Source organism: Asterias amurensis, chromosome 9, assembly GCF_032118995.1.
Source record: "Asterias amurensis chromosome 9, ASM3211899v1".
Lineage (NCBI taxonomy): Eukaryota > Metazoa > Echinodermata > Asteroidea > Forcipulatida > Asteriidae > Asterias > Asterias amurensis.
Genome location: NC_092656.1, coordinates 13,684,608 through 13,705,665, shown reverse-complemented (window position 1 = coordinate 13,705,665; position 21,058 = coordinate 13,684,608). Strand labels below are relative to the sequence as shown.

The 21,058-nt window shown below is 37.1% G+C and overlaps 1 protein-coding gene across 1 annotated transcript in view; it reads left to right on the top strand.

Moving 5' to 3' along the window:
* Positions 1-20,990, top strand: part of LOC139941366 (UDP-glucose 6-dehydrogenase-like) — a 31,122-nt gene extending 10,132 nt beyond the window's left edge. The window contains exons 5-11 of the mRNA XM_071937824.1: positions 7,726-7,923; positions 8,696-8,843; positions 10,463-10,557; positions 12,251-12,381; positions 13,489-13,625; positions 14,630-14,721; positions 15,393-20,990. Of these exons, the coding sequence (XP_071793925.1) occupies positions 7,726-7,923; positions 8,696-8,843; positions 10,463-10,557; positions 12,251-12,381; positions 13,489-13,625; positions 14,630-14,721; positions 15,393-15,563 (972 nt within the window). The 3' untranslated portion in view covers positions 15,564-20,990. The remainder of the gene's footprint in view (positions 1-7,725; positions 7,924-8,695; positions 8,844-10,462; positions 10,558-12,250; positions 12,382-13,488; positions 13,626-14,629; positions 14,722-15,392) is intronic.
* Positions 20,991-21,058: the final 68 nt, after the last annotated feature.

Below are 21,058 nucleotides of genomic sequence, written 5' to 3'. Positions count from 1 at the left end.
ACCAATAGTGTCCACTGCCTTTAATAAGTAGCTCTATGAAAGTGGGCCCTGGACTATTTGTATGAGGAACTTCTGTGTTCTCTCTCAGCCTAATTGGTAAGGGCAAGGCAGTTTTTTCTTAGTAAGGATTACCTTTTTTTAAGAGAATGTAAATTTGTACTGGAAGCATAGGCCAGTATGGATATTCACACCTTCATTTCTTCATTGAACATAATAAGACAGCAAGCTACATGGAGGTTCAAACTAGACGCTACAGTATCAGATACAGTACAATCTATATCAACCAGCCTGAATGTACAATTTACAGTGAGTTTAACGGCACTGGACACTATTGGCACTGGACCTGACTCAAAACAAATTTTAGCATAAAAACTTACTCGGTAACAAGCAACGAAGAGCTGTTGATAGTATAAAACATTGTGAGAACTGGCTCCCTCTGAAGTAACATAGCTTTTGAGAAAGAAGTAATTTCTCACTAATATAATATTTGAATTTGATTTAAAGACCTCGGAATTTGATTTTGAGTTCTTGAAATAAAGCATCTGAAAGCAATCAACTTGTGCAACAATGGCGCTTTTTCTTCAATTATTATCTCGCAACTTCGACGAGCAATTGAGTATAAATTTTGTGCATACAAATGTTGAGTAAAAACCAAGTGAGAAGACTGGTCTTTTGCAATTACCAAAGATGTCCAATGTCTTTAAACTCTTTATACACTTTTGGGTGACATAAAAAACAGCAAGTAGGGGCCTACCCTGTAATAAATTTATGTGAGCTGTTTTAAATCCGGCATCTTTAAATTTTGTTCAAGCAAAATACCACCAGCATACATAGTAGACCATGTTCATGCTTTTTCACCATATAAGCTGTGATACTATGGCTACATACCAGTAAGAAGTCCTTATGGTTGATTAAAGGGTACTTGCAGTGCAACAACTTAAATGCAACCTTGATTTAGTAGGTTATTCTTATAATAATTTCATGGCTCATTAAATTAATTGTTTTGGCTGGATGCAAAATTGCATTGAATTGTACATCAAAAACAACATTATTTAAAGACTTTGGACACTATTGGTAATTGTCAAGACCAGTCTTCTCACTTGCTGTATCTTAACATATGCATCTAGGATAACATACCGGTGAACATTTGAGGTCAATCGGTCATCGAAGTTGCGAGATAATAATGAATGAAAAAATACCCTTGTCACACGAAGTTGTGTGCTTTCACATGCTTGATTTCGAGACCTCAATTTCTAAATCTGAGGTCTCTAAATCAAATTTGTGTAAAATTACTTTTTCTCAAAAAGTACTCCACTTCAAAGGGAGCTGTTTCTCACAATGTTTTATACCATCAACCTCTCCCCATTACTTGTTACCAAGTAAGGTTTTATGCTAATAATTATTTTGAGTAATTACCAATAGTGTCCACTGCCTTTAAAATGGCAAAAATTGCAAATCCCAGGCAAAGTACAAGAGAAATTCTTAAAATATTCGACAATGGAGAAGGCTCCATTAAAAATCTCCCTTCAAAAGTATACCAGATTAAATGCTGGAAAACAAACAATCATTAGGTTCAATATCAAAAAGTAAATTTCAATGAGCCATGCTATAAATACTCTCATGAATCAGGCCTGAATCATGTGTAATTGTGTTATTACATTACTCAAAATTCTTAATCACACTACTCAAAATACATGTCTTTTTTAGACTGATAGACGGTAACCTTTGACTTAAGATTCCACTGAAATAGATATATATATATAAAAAAAAGAATGGTACAGTATGCATGGATGAAGAGGATTATTGGCTTTATAAAGCAGAAAAGATGAAAGTTAGTTACCAAATTTCATTTAAAAAGTTTTCATGTTGTAAAATGTTTAATATACTGATTGGTTTTCTTAAAGGAACACTACAGAATTGGTAAGAAACAAAAATCGTGAAGATTACAGATTTACATAAAACTTACATGGTCTAATGATAAATGTAGAAAACATCCCTTGAAATGTTTCTGTCTGAAATGTCATATTTGATGAGAAATAAATAATCTAACTTCGCGTTTGGAGTTAATCGCTCAGCAAGCGTTTTATTCATTTTTATTTGGAGTTAATCGCTCAGCAAGCGTTTTATTTATTTTTATTTTGGCATCGATGCAATGCAAAATTTGTCATCGGTTTTTCACTATTCTCTCGTGGCTCAGTAGCCGATCAATCTCAAACTTCTACAGGTTTGTCAGTTTATGTATATGGTGGATTACATTAAGTGCTTACACTGCTAGCAACTGTTTTGTTAGCAAAAACCAATTCTGTAATCTTCCTTTAAAGACACTGGACACTATCAATAATTGTGAAAGATCAGTCTTCTCACTTGGTGTATCTCAACATATGCATAAAATAACAAACCTGTGAAAGTTTGAGCTCGATTGGTCGTCGGAGTTGCGAGATAACTATGAAAGAAAAAAACACCCTTGTCACACGAAGTTGTGTGCTTTCAGATGCTTGATTTCGGGACCTCAAATTCTAAACTTGAGGTCTCGAAATCAAATTCGTGGAAAATTACTTGTTTCTCGAAAACTACTCCACTTCAGAGCATGGAGTTTATTGCTCCTTGTTCAGAGGGAGCTGTTTCTCACAATGTTTTATACTATCAACCTCTCCCCATTACTCGTTACAAAGTAAGGTTTTATGCTAATAATTATTTTGAGTAATTACCAATAGTGTCTACTGCCTATAACTTTGGACACCAGTGCATTGGGTACAAGTGGAGACTTGTATGGGGTGCTATGTAATGTGAACTGTGACTGTTCATGTAACAGCATTTAGACAGATGGTCAACCTTACAAGCTAAAAAAACTACCTCCATGGTTTTCCAAGCACAGGAAACGTTCAATTTTTTATGTTTGATAAAAGCAATGCAGGGTCTACTTGTATGTGTGGTGTTGGATTATTGTTGTTTGTCAAAAAGGGATTTAATCACCAAGCATGCCAAGCCAGATTAACACACTGACTTGACATGATACTTGCACTGGTTGTGTCACAGTGTACACAAATTCTTGAATAGTATCTTGCAAGGAATTATTTGGCCATGGCACTACACAAACTGTTTGAACATGTTGAATGGTTTTAGAGGAACTGTTGTTGCATCACAAGAGACTGCACACTGTGTAAATATTGACTGTGTGGGTTGTACCCCTAAAGGATCCAATAGAACTCATATAGGATATATATAAATGGGATGTGGATTAGCATAATGTACAATTATCATAACAAAACAACCATTCTTATACAGGCGGGAACGATTTCATCAAGCATGGTTTTTGAATGGCAAAATATTTTTGACTGAAAAAATTGTGCACACAATATTGAGTAGCAAATGATGATTTTTGAGTAGCCACCGACCTAGCATTTTGCTCTGTTGTACAAGGGTTAAATCTTTCACTTGTGTATTATACATGTATGTCAAATACATGTGTCTGTCTGCCTGTGTTCAATTTAGGTATAAAAAACAAATTATTTTCCCAAACCTAGCAGATCTCACATTTTCATCAGATAGGCCCTATTTTTTTAATTTTATTTTTTATTTATTGGTATAAACAACAAAATGACCATCATTAGTAGCTGAAAGGGCCACTTAACAATGGTACAAATATTTAGTACATGAAAAACAAAACAAAAAAACCAGTTACACATTAAAGGGCAATATAGAGTAAAAAGAACAAAATTTACAAAACCCTTCATTAAAACCATGGAGCATTCATTAAAACTATAAATATGCTGTGGACACACAAGTAACAACATCACATGCAGGCATATTTTTTCACACAATATTGCCACATCAGATCAAACCTAAGAGGATGCTATTACATTTACAGGTACCATCATAATTATGTAGGTTACACTGGCGGCAGAGCCGGGGTAGGGGGGGGGGTGGCTTCTTACCAAGTAAAGGTTCACTGACCACCCTGTTTGTAATACACTACACACCTTTACATTTCTCAAAATAATTTTATTCATAGAACAAAAAACCAGCAGTTTTAACGCAACATGGAGGGGAGTTAATTTCCATCCCCGGACAATAGATGGCCCACAATGCACATTTTAACAGTCCCGCTGCAGTTTGGTGTGAGTCAATGCCAAAACGTAAGAAGACGTAGCATGCACGCGGCATAAACTCAGAGTCCGATCTCACACACGTGCGCGCACTGCTAGCTGTGACCATACTAAGTTAGTACTCTAGTAGAATTCGTGCACGGATTAATCGAAGAAGGAATCGTGCCAAGATACATTTAGTGATACGTACTTTCAATGTTAAGCCCCCATTGTTATAGGCCTAGGAAATTTTGATATAGCAGATTAGTCATTTTAGCCTTTAAAGAAAGACTCTGCTACTACGGTACTTATCGGCTGGGTTGAAATGGGAGTTGTGAGCCCATTATTTTCTGTAGTTGTGGTAAATTATACGTAACATAGACATCCAGGGAGTTGCTGACTGTGCTAATAAATTTTTGTTTTCTTTTTTTTCATCCCCAAAGTTAAACAAAACTTCTTATTTTAGTTTGAAAGTTTGATTCTCATATTCAAAACATTAGTGTTATATTTTCTTTTATTTTTATTTTGTGAGCCAAGCATAACTTGTGTGCTTTACATGCCTACTATAGTTGTGCAAAAGAAGAAAAAAAACTAAAAATATTGGGAACCCCCCCCCCCCCCCCCACTTTTAAAAATGTTCTGCCTGCATTGGTAGGATGTTATCTGCATTAATTCAACTTCTGGTGGCTGAGTTACTGTAGATTGTTCAGATGTTTTGTTATTACATCAAAATCACAGCAACATAGCTGAATTACAATGATATTAACAGGATAAAAAGATGAAAACATAATAATTACTTACCATAGAATTGAAATTTGCATTGGGGATAATTATATAGAATAATTAATTTTGGTTTAAGCCTTTTCACTGATGTGTGTAAGCCCTGTATACTCATTACTTTCCTGAGTTCAAGAGCGAAAATCGCGGCCTGCGTTGCAACTTTTAAAAGTGCAGAGGCATGACTTAATCTATTCTCAATCACAGCAAAACTGTGTCCAGGTCAAAGCTTCCTTTTGGAACGAGCAAGGGCACCAAGGCATTTTCGCCTTGGTAAATAGCACCCTATGACATGAGGAAATTGTAAATTTCAACTGGAGCATTTCAAGGGCACGAAGGCAACGCCAAGGGGCATGGAGTCAATCACCTTCGTTGCCTCCGTGAAGTCTAAGGCCTGTGTGTCTTTCACTGAAGCTTAGCCCATTTCTATTGACCAATCCAAACCATGGAGGTAGACTGTAGCAAGCACTCATGAAACACTGATTATCTTTGTTGTATAAATAGAACACTTCAATTCAACTTGAGCTTTTAATAGACATGCACCAGTTGACACATGGTGGAAGAAAAACAGCCATGGAACTACAATAGGATGAAACTTTGTACTGTGCTTATTGGCACAGCTGACGAGCAATAACACAGAAATCAGGTGATGAGCTGTAAAGTTGCAATCTTCAGGGGTCCAATTGGGGAGAAAAATCCACAGGACTGTAGGTTTTTTTTTAGCTAATTTGTTTTACTGTACCAGGACCAGGGGTCGATTTCACTAAGAGTTAGGACTTGCCCTAACCATAGAGAAAATTCTCTGTTCTTCCTCTATGCCCTAACTTATGGGACTAGTCCTGGGAGATATTAAAAACTTAAGGCTAGTCCTAAGTTAGGACAAGGAGGAGTAACTCGTCCTAACTCGAGATAAAACTACTCTTAACTCTTTGTGAAATCTACCCAAGAACTGTTTGTACAAGACCAAAATCCAAATTAGAAAAAAAATCCATAAAAACTAAATGCACCAAGACAATCTGTAAGAAGAGAAGATTTATCTCTTCTGTCTCCTTGCAGTATGAAGTATAATTCATAACTCACTTGACTCAAAGTCAACATTTGAACATATGTTGTTTCTGTTTAAGATAGAGCACAGTGAGATACATGTATGGATATTCAATTGTAATAGATGTGAAATTTGCGAGGGGGATAAAGTAAATTAATTTTGTTTTTTACCCATACACCAATGTGGAAGTGTCGTGGCCCAGCGGCTAAGAGCACTGAATTCAAACTCTGGTGTTTCTGATCAGCAGAGTGTGGTTTGAATCCCCAGCCGTGACACTTGTGTCCTTAAGCAAGACACTTAACCATTGCTTCGTCCTTCGGATGGGACATAAAGCCCTATATAGATAGTCCTATGTGTTGTGTAACGCATGTAAAAGAACCCAGTATTCTTATCGAAAAGTGAAGGGGTTTGCTTCGGTGTTCCTGGCTGTGGCTGCTGTATGGCGCCGTAGCACCTTGTAAACCTAAATAAGGTGATAACTAATAGGGTCTCAGAATACATCACTGCAATAACCAATCTGAAAGTTTGTTTGTGCTCAGCGCCTAGACTACCGAGATTGCCCGGTAGCTAGAGGCAGCTCGAATCTTATGCTTTGGCAGTGGGTACCGCAACAATATAATAGATGTTAAATTTGCATAAATTGATAAAGAATATTGTTATTGTTTTTTTTTTCGGGGATAAAGAATATTATTATTGTTTTTGTTTTTTTAAAGCACAGGACCACTGGACTCGACCAATCATGAGTTTACTGACCCAAAACTAAAACCAAATTCAAGCCCTGTGCATGCCTGAAAAATGTATCATACATGTATAAGGTGGTTTGTTTGCAAAGGATATCAGATTATTTAATAAACCAGATGACTTCCTTTTTTAGCCTTAATCAAAGGAAGTCAAAATGTTTTTGAAAGTCATGGATCAATGTCATGTGCATGTACATCCCACAAAGTGCTGCTGATTTTTTGTTAATTTAATTATCGGTTAATCTTACAAAATACCTGTTTGAATAATGGGTTTATCAAATCAGACCTCAAAATATGCCATCCATAGAATTAATCACGGTAATAAACTTCACAGAATTTACTCCCCTGTAAACGCCACGAAGTCAAGATATAGACTGACTTCTTAAGAAAATTATTTAATGTGTATATTTAATATTTACATGGTAAATGAAAAGACACCATTGTTATCCCTAGCCTGAGGAGGTGTCAAGATTTGAAAACTTACATTTTTACAGATTTTCCACTTAGAATTCAACTTTTCAACAAACAGAGCGTTTATGAATGGGAATAAAAAGAATGTGGCTGGGTCTTGAGTGATCCTTTTACCAACCTAGCATAGTTTTGGTCATGCTCTAAAGGTACATCTCTACAAGGATGTTTAAAATTGGCTTAATACACATATTAGAATTTTTGACAATAGCTAAGATTGGAAAAGGAGCACAACAACACCGAAATCCTCTTTCCAAAATTGTTCTGACTCAAAACCTTCTGATGGTCATGTTTATTAAACATATAATCTGGAAAAAACACCCTTGTCGCACAAGTTATGTGCTTTCAGATGCTTGAATTTGCAATTTAAATAATTATTTGAGTGAGAAATAACTTCTTTCTAAAAAACTACGATACTTCAGAGGTCGTTTCTTCAGAGGTCGTTTCTCACAATGTTTTATACTATCAACAGCACTCCATTGCTAGTTACCAAGAAAGTTTTTTATGCTAACAGTTATTTTGAGTAATTACTAACAGTGTCCAGCGCCTTTAGAGACAATTTTTGGGAATGACGTAATCGACAGTTTGAGTGACTTTTTTCTATTTTCAGGTTTTATCAAATCCAGAGTTCCTTGCAGAGGGTACAGCAATTAGGGATCTGTTGAATCCCGACCGTGTTTTGATTGGTGGAGATGAGACACCAAGAGGGCGCCGCGCTATGGAAGATCTTGCAAGCGTCTACGAGAATTGGATCCCAAGGAAGAATATTATACTCACCAATACCTGGTCATCAGAATTATCAAAACTGGTAAGTTTTCTCACAAACTGGAAAAAAGTGGTATTTGCTAAAGGACCTAAAGCAACAACAGAGATGCATGGGGAAAGGTCCCTTTGGTTCCCAGTTTTAACCATCAAATTCTTCACACATCAGATTGACTTCAGAATCAGTGGGAACTAGTTTGTCAACTTTGGATCTCCCACTCCCAGTTTGTCAACTTTGAAAATATCGACTGTTCAGCCGAAATAAACCATGTTATAGCCTCTTTGTTGTAACACCTCATACACCGATACAGTATGAGGAGCAAGGAAGGGGAAATGACGACTTTGAAATAAAATGAAATAAAATTTGAATTTTCTTGAACACGCATGCGTCATAACCCCCAGGGACACAGCTCCACAATCGTAAAGTGCATGACAAGTAGATTGCCTGGGTGTCAGTCTACTTGTCCTATGTATTTACCATTTGCGTGAATACTTGTATGCGTGCTTGGTAAACAGCAAAGACAGCATCTTGCACATGATGTTGAATGGACCAGTGAGAATTCGGCTCTGGGTCATGAATATGTAAAGATGTATGAGGTAATACACAATTGTACTCGTAGTTCAAGGAATAGAATTCATATTTCTTTGAGTCATTTAGGTTTTGGGTTTGATTTTATAGAAAGGAAGCATGCATGGATATACAAACCAAATTATGCTTGGAAAATTATGGAATATTTCGACAGTATATATCCAAATCGTCCTTTCAACTTGTGTTTCTAAATCTTGTACCTAACACCCAAGTTGTTGTTCTTTGATAGGCTGGTAATGCTTTTCTAGCTCAACGTATATCAAGTATTAATGCAATGAGTGCTATCTGTGAAGCAACGGGAGCTGACGTAGCAGAGGTAGCGCATGCTGTAGGCACTGACTCCAGGATTGGCCCCAAATTCCTACAGGCTAGTTTAGGTAAGTTATACTAAATGTGGAAAGTTGCACACTGGGCCCATTTTCGTGGTTTTGCTTTCCACTTACGTAAAGCAGGTTAGCAGGAAATCTTTGCTTGTGTGCATGCGTACTGCACCTTACTACATGTAGGCATTCTTTGCTAAACAGCTAGTGCAGAATTTTGTTGCTTGGAAAATAAGTGGAGAATCATGATCGCAAGCGCAGAATTCGGGCCCTGGTTACCTTATTAACTGGACATATATTATCATTTGATGTGGTTAACCCTTTAGCCCGCATAACGCCCGGAGGCGCCCTGCGTATGACCACGCATACCGCCCGCACGCGCCCACGCAGTTTGACATGGTGTAACTTGAGTTATACACATGCGATTATAACGCAGCAAACAGCCGTAGATAGAGCGCGATCTCAAGATGTCAACAGTCTAAAAATAGCACATGGTCCACATAAGAAATAATGACGTAAGGTTCAAAGGTCGAAAGTCATTTCACAATCAAACAACGCATGAGTGGGTGCTTTTTCTCTGTGTGGAGCCGTACGTTTTCTCTGTGTAGCCGAACTGTATAGGGGATGTACCACGTACTACGTGCGCATGTACACAGTAATGACAGTCTCCAGCTTGTTTCGCGTCAAACTTTCTGGTGTTTTTACACATGGAATAATGCGATTTGAAAGGATTTTACAAAAGATTTTAGGTACAGAAGGTATCTGTTGATAATAGAGGCATTCATTTTCATTTCTCAAGGCGTGTTGTGATTATTTTCAACCACTTTTCGTAGCTTTGTTTTCCTGTCGGACGACAGTTAAGTTGAGAAAACTTGTGTGCACAACTTTCCACGTAAACAAATCTTCACTTGATACGCAAACAATGTTTTCAATTTTTTTTTGATCTCTCTTATGTTTCCAACCTGAAAGCTTGAATTTTGTGAGACAAACAAAGCAACTGTGACAATCATCCAAAAGATAATTTCATCCTCTACAAACATGACAAAATAAACTCAACTTGTAACACAAGAAAATAATCACACCGACAGTTATCCAACGTTTTTTTGGATAGGGCCGGAAATCGATTGAATTTTCCTGGCGCACTAAGGAGCGTGTGACATTATGTTTAATGTTGCGTGCGTGCTAAAGGGTTAAGGAAGGATGCATTGCCCACCATGCCGTTAATTTTTTAAATTGATCAGATACGTCACTTTGTGAAAACACTACAGTCATACTAAGTGTGTTTGGGTCCATGCCGCCTCTATGTATTTCAATGGACAGTGATGAATTGTGATACACCACTGTTTAAAATCTCAACATGACAAATCTAGTGATACATCAGTCCTGCTAATTAGTGTAATATGAAACTGTAATTAGTGTAATTATTGTATATTAAAAAACTGTTATGTATTTCAATGGAAAGTGATGAGTTGTGATAAATAACAAATCTAGTGATACATCAGTCATGATAAATAGTGTTAATTATGAACTTGTTACGTTACGTAGGTCCTGAAATGATTTGCTAATACATAAATTACTTTTGACACAAATATGTCACTTGGTGAAAACGATGACAATTTGTATGCTTTACATGTACTAATATGATTTATATAAAATTTGTATTTTATCACTTGCAGGGTTTGGTGGAAGCTGTTTCCAGAAAGACGTTCTGAATCTGGTGTATCTTTGTGAAGCTCTGAATCTACCTGAAGTCGCTGCCTATTGGCACCAGGTAAATGTACATCCAATAGTAGATCTATAAAGACAAGGCCGTGGCAAGTGTCAGTAGAAAAATAAATGAGCCCACTTTTATAAAGCTGTTCAACCCTTACTGCAGACCTGCCAACTTTTCCTGTATTTTGCCGGAGAGTGAATAATTGTTGAGGGAAACTCCTATTAATAAATATTTTTATATCTAAATGTTTTTCTGTAATTTTAAAAACAGTATATATATTTTCTTATGCTCTGTAACTATAAACTGAATGTTTTTTAATAAACCATTTAATAATAATAACAAATAATAATAATTAACGTGTGTTCACCTCCGTGACAAACAAACTTTGTATTGTTCGTTGCTACATTATAGTTCATAGTACTGTATGCTATTATTTAGCCTCCGTTTGATTTAGTGGTTGAGGTTTCAGCTATTTTCTTTGGTTTAGGTTCAGGCAGGTATATTACCTACCGTGTCTCAACAAAAAAATACACTTTTTGAAATGGCTGCTGAATAAAAAGTAGATGATTCTGAGGGAAAAGATTTAGGTGTATGGATAGGTTATGGTCTCAACTTTCATATGACATCAAAAAGTCCGAAAATAAATCATGACTGGGTGAGCACTGCTCACTTTTGTGAAGGGTATAAAAGTTGGGCTTCGCAGGAATTAGCCTTCCCTTTGTGAGAGGCACGTTCTTTGTAGCCTACAAAATTCAAGCCAAGATTTCGGCTGCTTCAGGTCAATGGGTAACCTGAAGAATAAGTAGCCAACATCTGTGACATTCCTTTTTTTTAACAAACCGTATTTGAATAATCAATTTACATAATCCCCATCTGGTTATTAAGGTAAACCAATGGAATTTTCAACTAATCTTACAATAACTGAAATTTGGGGTGAAGGTTTTTATTTTTAAGTGACAGATGTGGAAAAAACCAGTTTGTAACATGGAAATTGCACAAGTAACATCACCCCATCCTTACCCCCATCAACACACCACTGAGTCTACCAGGGAAAGTTATAATGCCACATAAAAAAATGCAATTCCTGTTCACCCAGGCATACAAAATGATGGCACTATTGATTATGAGTTTTATCATATCACCTACAGTTTTGTAAGCTCTCAAAATGGAAGGCTAATTCCTGTACAGCCTAATTTTCGTACCCTTCACACAAGTGAGCAGTGCTCACTCAGGCATACATTATTTTCTGACTTCCTGGTGTCATATGAAAGTTGAGACCATAAGCTATCCATACATATACCCCTTTTCCCCCAGAATATCGTATATTTTGTTATTCGGCAGCAATTTCAAAAGTGTATAGTTTTTTTTGAGACAGCCGGTGTTGGTAATCTTTTTGGTAAAGTGTTGGGATCAACCTTACAACCTTTTTCAATCCTTAGGTCTGTCTTTTCTAAAGATATGTTCATGGTAAATGTGCCATCAGTGTGTCTGACCTAGGTTCCACCTAGAGTTTTTGAGTGTGAAACCAGACTTTCTGCTTCTTCTCATCCATACACTCATTCAGATGTAGAACAAGGAGCTATTCCAACAGCTTTATTCCACGTACTGCATCTCTTTGGAACTCTTTGCCTGGTGCATGTTTTCCTCCCTCCTTCAATCTAGTCTGTTTTAAGAGGAATACTCTGCCAGTAACTCTACCATGAGGAAAATGAAATAAATTGCTGATTTCTTTTTTCTGTGTCTGTATTAGGTGATTGCAATGAATGATCTTCAACGAAGGCGCTTTGCAAACAAGATCATCGGTTCATTGTTCAACACGGTTACAGACAAGAAAATAGCAATCTTGGGTTTTGCCTTTAAGAAAGATACAGGAGACACAAGGTTAGTATCATTCTCAAAAATTACCATAGCGAGACTTTTTAAGCCAGTTCCATTCTCTGAATTAGGAGGTTTGGCAATATTTATAGCCAGGAGTATTTTTATTTTGAAAGGCCAGGAAAGGGAGACTTTTGGACAATCCTTTTTCACAGTTCACGCCAGTATTGTGTGTGCTAAAAAACCTACAGGCGCAATACTCATAGCTGCCAACTATTAGGATTTTTTCGTAATTATTACGAATTTATCAATGAACTACGAAAGTATGAATTGCTTGTTAATAATTACGAATTTAAACTTTCTCGCCATAGGAAAAACAACCCCTCTATTTCAGCTTTGAAAAGTCGACTAAACTGCTCGTATTTGATTTTGTGTACACATTAATCGATTCTTTGTCTTTTAAATGCTGTTTATAAACACTGTATTACCATGGAACGACTCTGGAAAAATACTGAAGACATTTGGTTTTTATAGTATCGATATAAGCTGCGGAACGTGTGGAAACCAGCGACAGCATGCACACACGTGGTGTGTTGGCATAACTTGTTTCCGGGCGGGCACTATTCCTGCAAAACACGCGTGCGCGATCACTAGACTATATTAGTTCACCCCACATGTTTCAGCCAACCAGAATACAGAACAAGCAAGAGGTGTGTCATAATTTAGTTTAGTTTATTTCGTGTGGTTATGACTCTCCATAGGGTTCTGTCCTGCATTTTGTAGCTCTGCTGTCTCCAGTCTGGTGTCTTTCTTAAAAACATCTAAGTAGGTCTATTTTGATCTACCACGTTTCCTGCGTCCATGCGTCCATGTTTTGGTTTCTAGTGAATGAGTTAATATGGGGTGCGTTCGATGAACTTCCCTGGGTCGACCTTGGTCTGCCCCCGGTCTGTTCGAAAAGCTTTGACGTCATTCCAGGGGCTCACCTGGGTCAGCCCCAAGTGCCCTGCTTGTGGAGCGGGTCACTTGGGGCTGGCCCGAGGTGCATGACGTCACCACAAGAGGGTGAGTGATCATTTGATTAGCTCTTGTCAGGGGCTCACCCGAATGAGCACCGCGGGGTCGACACAGGGAAGCTAATCGAATGCACCCATGGTTTGATTTTTATAACAGGGAGTCTTCCAGCATCTACCTATGCAAGTTTCTGATGGAGGAAGGTGCTCACTTGAACATATATGACCCACAGGTGGTCCCACAACAGATCTTGAGTGAGCTCAAGTATCCAAGCATTTGTGACGACCCAAAGAAAGGTCAGTATTCATCTGTCATTGACCTCTAGCAAGGGCAGTAGTTATTCTTAATGACCTCAATCCTGGTGGCAAGTCAACAACTTGGATTCTTGCTACTTTCAACTCCAAAGCTGGCATATCTTTGTGCCTAATTTAAAGTAGATTCCTTTGCTTCATCATTAAAAGGCATCTCTCATAAAAAAAGTATATTTTTGTGTGTGAATTATTGACTGTAATGATGAGGGATTAACATGATTAAAGGAGTGGGACAACGCTTTTAATTGATTGATCGTTTAAAACCTTGTGGGGTCGTGTCCCGCGAATTCTTTTAACGCACGAACATGACCATGCAAGGGTTTAACGAACATTCAAGACTGCGTCACTACTCAATTATCATAAAGGCATCTTCTATTTAAGGCACATTTTCTGTAAATCTACATTTCCTGCCAAGTCCAAAGGCTCCGAATGTTCAAATTTCCTTGTGTATGTGAGGTTATGAAGAAGCCGTCATTCAAAATGGAGTAGAAAGATCTGAAAGTCCAAAACACAAGATGAAGTGCCAAAATGCTTGTTTTCCAAAAGGTTTTCATGTTTTCAGATCACACTTAGGAATGTAAGATCAAGATTTTTGCTTATTGGTTGACTGATCTTATTGATAATTAAATATCAATAAGATCAGGCAACCAATAAGCAAAAAATCTTGATCTTACATTCCTAAGTGTGATCTGAAAACATGAAAACCTTTTGGGAAACAATAGTACAATATAAAACTGCTATTACATTTATAAAGCTTTTCACTTATTAAAATGAATTTGTGAAATTGGCTTCTGAACACATGTACACTGTTTTGTAGATGAAAATTACAACATTGCAGCAATCAAAAGATGTTTTTGCACAACTTGTTTTCAATAGGAGCTTTTCACAGGTTCATGTATTTGTGTGTTGTTAATTAGAGGATTATACTACTCCTCAGTAAAGGAAAGGTATATTACTTATTTCTTTGTTGTTTCTTGTATTTATTGCAGTGGATCGACTGGTGACTATATTTAAAAGCCCCTATGAGGCCATCAAAGACACTCATGCCTTTGTCATTTGCACTGAATGGGATGAATTTGTGGTGAGTTGCATCCAGTTTTTGCATAAGTTTGTTTCAGTTTCATCATAATTTTCTTTGTTTGAAAGAAAGTATTGATAAGTGCCTTTTGATGAGCTTTCTGTATGTTCTGGCCTTAAAGCTGCTGTTTCCTAAAGGCTGCTGGTATTTATGTCCAGCAATAAAAAGAACAGCTTGGCAAGCTGCTGTGCAAGCTGGATCTGCTGCCGCCAAAGTGGCAAGAGCAGCAGACAGAGACACTGTATGTGTCTGTCAATCAAAACACTTGATGGCAATGTTTTCTTTTTCATTAGTGAGCTGACAGCCTACTTAACTTCTGTGTGTCTTCTTTCCTTCTGTTGAAGTGCATGATGTTCAGATATTCCATTGTTTGACTCTCTAGTCACCCAGACCCCTTTCAAAGCTTTCTCCATGACTGGGATATATAGCTGCCTTGAACCAATTTCGTAGAACTGCCTTTACTGAATGCAAAATTTGTGTTCCAAGCGAAAATTGTGTTTGGAACAGTAGAAAAACTAAGCAAACATGTTTTGTATAGCTGTTATCATTGCACTGAACTGACATTGGTCATCTACAGTTTCTGCTTACAATTACCAGTGATGGTGGAAAGGATCATGGGACCATTATTAATTTGAGTTTTTGGCATTCTCTTTCTTCATGTTTATTACTTCCAGACTTTGGATTATCAGATGATTTACAACAGCATGCTGAAGCCAGCATTTGCCTTTGACGGTAGACGTGTCCTAGATCATGATAATATGCAACAGATCGGCTTCCACATTGAAACCGTAGGGAAGAGAAGGAACATGAAAGGATTGAATGGTTACACACCCGTCACTCCATGATGGGACGCTATCAAGAGGTCTCTCAAATCAGTACTGCTCTCAAAAACAATACATTCCTACAACTCAGCTGCAAGTGTGTATTAGTTAGTGACAGTATTCACCGTGGTATCAACTGACTAGAATTGTTAGAAACATGTCAATATGTAAGAAGTATTTTCAAAAAGTAAATATTAATCTTGCAGGTACACAACCATGTAATCAATCTATTTTGTTGGAGTTTTTCACTGAAAAGAGCCGGTGTGGTCTCGACGTCAAGAGCAGATTATACTGTTCAAGATGTCCAGACCAAACCTGCTCTTCTCAGAGCCAACACTCCCCAAAAAGAGATTTAATACATGGTTGTCATGGTTGTACTCGCAAGTTTACTCTCTTATATTTTATAGTTTTTTTTATTTTTTTTTTTTTACACTATGCAAAGCTTCAAACACCACAATAATATGTGATGCGATCATGCAAAATGAGTAGTTTGTCGACCTAGGTCAGGTAAACAAAATCATACATTTGAAAAGAGCATAACAAGTACTCAATACTGTTGAAACCCCATGGTGATACCACCTTTGGTTCAAAAGTTTTAAAAAAGAAACGCCAAGAGAATATGACAAAGAATACATTGGCACATTTTCTTTCAATGCAAATTTTAACCTTTTTTATGTTATTCTTTTTATCAGGAAGGAAGTTGCCAATTATAACAATATAGGATTTATTTGTCGGCCTGTTTTGGCTCATTTCTCCATACTGATGCTTTCCACAAACATCTCATTTGTAGCTTGATTGCATCACGTTATGATCATTGACCAAACACAACTTTGAGTGCCATAGAACTTTATCACGGTGTGGCCATCTTGATTTTACTCCATTCAAACTCATTGTAACCAAACTGAGGCTGGATGAAACAATAGTCTGGTTCCATGTTTGCGCAGTGAATGTTAGCAATCATTACTGTTATGGAAACGGGGAACATGACCAAGAGCAAGTTCGAGTGCGCACATTTAGTCCACCAGTGGTCGACCACAGACTAGAAACGCACATGCGAAATGACATACTCGCCCGAACGACTCGTTGGTAGTCTAGTCAACTTTCCACCTTTTCGCTAAAGTGGTTCCCCTCTGCGCTTAACACATGTTCGAATGGAACATGCTGTTGGGACCAGTGAAGAAACCATGGGCTTGAGGCTGGTTCCAAATGGTCGACCACAGTAGTCAACCAATGGTCAACCAGCCTGGGTTCGAGTGCAAATAGTCAACCTTTAGTTAACCATTGTGCACACTCCAAGATGGTGACAGCGTGATAAAGGTGTATTCAAAAGTCACTCTGTTACTTTACTTCCGTTCCCGACTCACTTAAACAATCCAAACTGAAACATGTCACCACCAAGTGGATTCAACAAAGTTTGGTATATCCCGCAAACAGTGGTATCATGATCAGAGTAAATATTTTTTAAACACTGAAGTCTTCCAGTAATGAATTTACATGTATATGGGAGTTTGCTTTTGTCATGCATTGTCTTGTTCACTGTATCCTTATTATGATAGGCAGTTCTAAAAGTTAATCAAGTTTCATGTTCAAGGAACATTAAAGAATTGGTGAGAAGAAAAAAATGTGAAGATCACAGATTTATAAGAAATTTACACGGTCTAATGATGATTATAGAAGAAAACGTCCTTGAAATGTTTCTGTCTGAAATGTTGTATTTGATGAGAAATAAATAATCTTATTTCGTGTGTGGAGTTTAATGCCCAGTGAGCGTTTTATTCATTTTTTTTTGCATTGATGTCATGCAAAATGTGTTACTGGTTTTTCGCTATTTTTGTGACCCAAATGGCTGATTGATTCTACAGGTTTGTCAGTTTATGTATATGGTGGATTACATAGAGTGCTTACACTACTAGCAACTGTTTTGTCAGCGAAGCCAATTCTGTAATGTTCCATTAACTTTCAAACTACATGAACACGTACAAGTATTTATCAGAATGCTCTGTATTTTTATATTTAACATCACATCACATTCTGGTTATTTTCTTTGCACGCTAGGTTCCGTAGTTTATTAGACATGTTTGAGCGAAACAAATGTAGTAGTCTCAAGCAATGCAGTTATACACATTGTAGTTCGCTTGATCAGTAACTATCAATAAGACATTCCTGATACTTTGGGTGCGTTCGATTAGCTTCCCTGAGTCAACCCCATGGGGCTCACTCTGGTGAGCTGCTGACAAGAGCTAATCGAATGATCACCCACCCTCTTATGGTGACCCACTCCACAAGCAGGGTACTTGGGGCTGACCCGGGTCAGCCCCTGGAGTGACATCAAAGCTATTCGAACGTACCAGGGGCAGATCGGGGTTGACCCAGGGAAGCTAATTGAACACACCCTTAAACTACAACAGAGATGTTGCTGCATTGTTGTATTTAGCTTCTTTTCATCATAGGGAATATGTAGTATAATGGGATGTCAAATCAAAATGTGTTTTTTTCCCGTGTTATTATTGGAAATCATAGAATTAAATTTATCAGCTTAATACTTGCAATGTATTCAAATGGCTTATAGTCACAGTCCTGATGTTCAAGAAAGAATTTTTTTATTTATTATAGGTTTTTGCGGCCACTTGAACAAATATCAAACCGTTTTGTAAAAGCAAGCAGCAAGAGCTGGTCAACCATTCAATTTCATCAAGTGTAAATAGGTAGTAGAAAATTCAACTTTAGAATGGTCAAAGTGTTCTCTTGAATGAAACAAAACTATATAAAATATGGAAATAAAAATCATGTGCGCATGGAAACGAAATTGAACTTATGAATACATGTAGCTAACAAATAAATCCTAGATTTTGTGAAAATGCGAGAATTTAAGCGCAGTTGATGAAATTAAATGAATATTTCAAACAATACTCAAAATCTTTTTAAAACCATGTTTAATTCAGATCATTCTGAATGGGCATAAAATTAAAAAAAAACTGAAATTGTACTTGGTTCACTTAGACCCACTCATTTACGTTGTTAGGTTACACAGTGTTTCTGGCAAGAAGACTGAAGCACAAGAGTATTATATGAAATTGGGCCCACATATTGTAGTCTGACTGTAAATAGTTTCAAACTTACGCCTAGTATTATAGTAGCCCATTGCTTTTTGTTTGGCAATAGAGAAAAGATGCGAGATGGTGACGACATTGGGTTGAATTTTACATCATGAATTTGTTGCGCTTTCTCCTGGTATATTTAAAGGATTTGGGGACATTTTTTAACACAAAACATAATGTCCACAGATTATTATTAAACTTACTGAGTGTGAAGATAATGACAGTAGAAAGCTTCCCTTACTATTATACTTGCTGAGGTGCTGTAGTTTTTAAAAAAAAATTTGTGTCTCACTCTCAGTGAGATGAAAAATATTTTGCATGTAAAACTGATGTTATGTTAAAATATCGTACCTGGTTAATGTGTTCTTACATGCTAAACCTGAGACGAAAATAATTGTTGTGACATTGTTATACTCTCGAAAACTAAAGCACCTCAGCAAGTAATATTTTAAGGAAAGCTTTCTATATCATTATCTTCTAACTGTTTAAGTTTAATGTAAATCTGTGGACATTGTGTAAAAAGTACCCAGACCCTTTAATTTACTTAAATTTATTGATATATGAAAAATCAAAGAGAGCAATAATATGAAACAGTGATTTATTTATTAGTATAAATATTGATATGGGGTTATGTGATTTAAAGGAACACGTTGCCTAGGATCGAATGAGTTGGTCTTTAAAAAAGCGTTTGAAAACCATTTGTTATGAAATGCATATGGTTAGAAAGATGTTTTAAAAGTATAATATAATGATCCACACAAAGTACGACTCGAAATTGCAGGGTTTTCCTTTTAAGTCGCGAACTAACACGGTCGGCCATTTTATGGAGTCAAAATTTTTACTACACAAAATGGCCAAAGCGACGTAAAAGGAAAACCGTGCAATTTCGAGGCATGTTTGTGTGGATCATTATATTCTACTTCTAAATTATCTATCTAAACCATTTGCATTTCATAACAAACGGCTTCAAACGCTTTTCAAAGACCAACTCGTCCGATCCAATGCAGCGTGTTCCTTTAATACATGCAGTTGTAGAAAGTGTTCCCGGTCATGACACTTGTATCCACGAGCAAGATGCTTTACTACATGTATAACTGCTTCTCATTTCCCAGGAGTATACATGGATACATGCAAGTGCAGTCATGGCAGTGAGGGTGATATATAGTTGTTGAAAAAGCTTTCGAAGGGCCATAGTGGTCGAAAAAGCCTTCGAAGGGCTAATGTAAAGCGCATTGATACGTTATTGTAATGCGCTCATACAAGAACGAATAAATTGTTATTATTATTCCCACCGGTAGTAAATCTTCTAACTGCATTTTCTCTTATAGTTTCAGTTTTGTAGGACAGTGAAATAGAATATTTATCTGACTATTCCGCTCGAATTATGCTTTAAGACTTGATTCAAAGCTACACTGTATGAAATGGACCAGCATTTATAATTCTTTTCTTGGCTGGGTTGTATTTGTCATTTCCCCAAGATCCTACACAAACCTTATTTTCAAGCAAGTGTATTGTTTCATTCACTGAACCGTATTTCAGTAGACCATTTTGCATAGAACACCATCGATTACATCAAAAGGAGACATGCACATGCGTATGTGCTATACACAATTTCTGACTAACAGGTCTTCCTTTGTCCTCAGTGAAGGCACTGTTTAGTGCAAAGGGTCTACTGACAATGGTGCAGGTAAAATATGTTTCTGCAATATGACTATGGAAGTCAAATACAATCAAACAAGACTTGCAATATTGATGGTGATCATTGTTGATGGTTAAAGACTAGGTACAATGTAGTTCTCCTTAAAATAAAAAGTGTTATATTTTATTAACTTGTGTTTAGTTCATCAGGGGTACGCATAGCTTACTGGACTTTACTAAACCTAGGCCAGGGAAACTTAAAGGATTGTTGACAGAGACCTCACCTGGGGCTAATGCCAGGCTAAGCCAGAGTAATGCCCGGTTCATACTTCCTGCGAATCGAATGTTGTGACGTCACAAATTCGCTACGAATAATTTGCAGCAGTTCAAGTCTGCTCTACTCACTTGCGAATATCGCTGCGAAAGGAGGGTTGTGACGTCAAGTTCGCTTCACATTTGCATGAAGTATGAACCGGGCTTAATGAAAAAAAGATTATGTTCAAGCAATTCTAGATTTGTAACTTGCTAATCTTTATTTAAGCAACAATCGATGTTCACTTCTTTACAGCCCATTCTTTTCATAATGAATCGCCGATAGAATTTTCTTTTGCTATAATGGTGTGTGCTCATTTATACCTCCTATGACAGAATGTACTTTGGTTTATATTTGTACCTGAATAAATTGCACAATAGATAAATATATTGAAACCTTAAATGACCAACTGGCCTTATATTCGTTCATCCTGTCACAGTTTGTATCACCAGTGTAACCAGTGTTGGGAT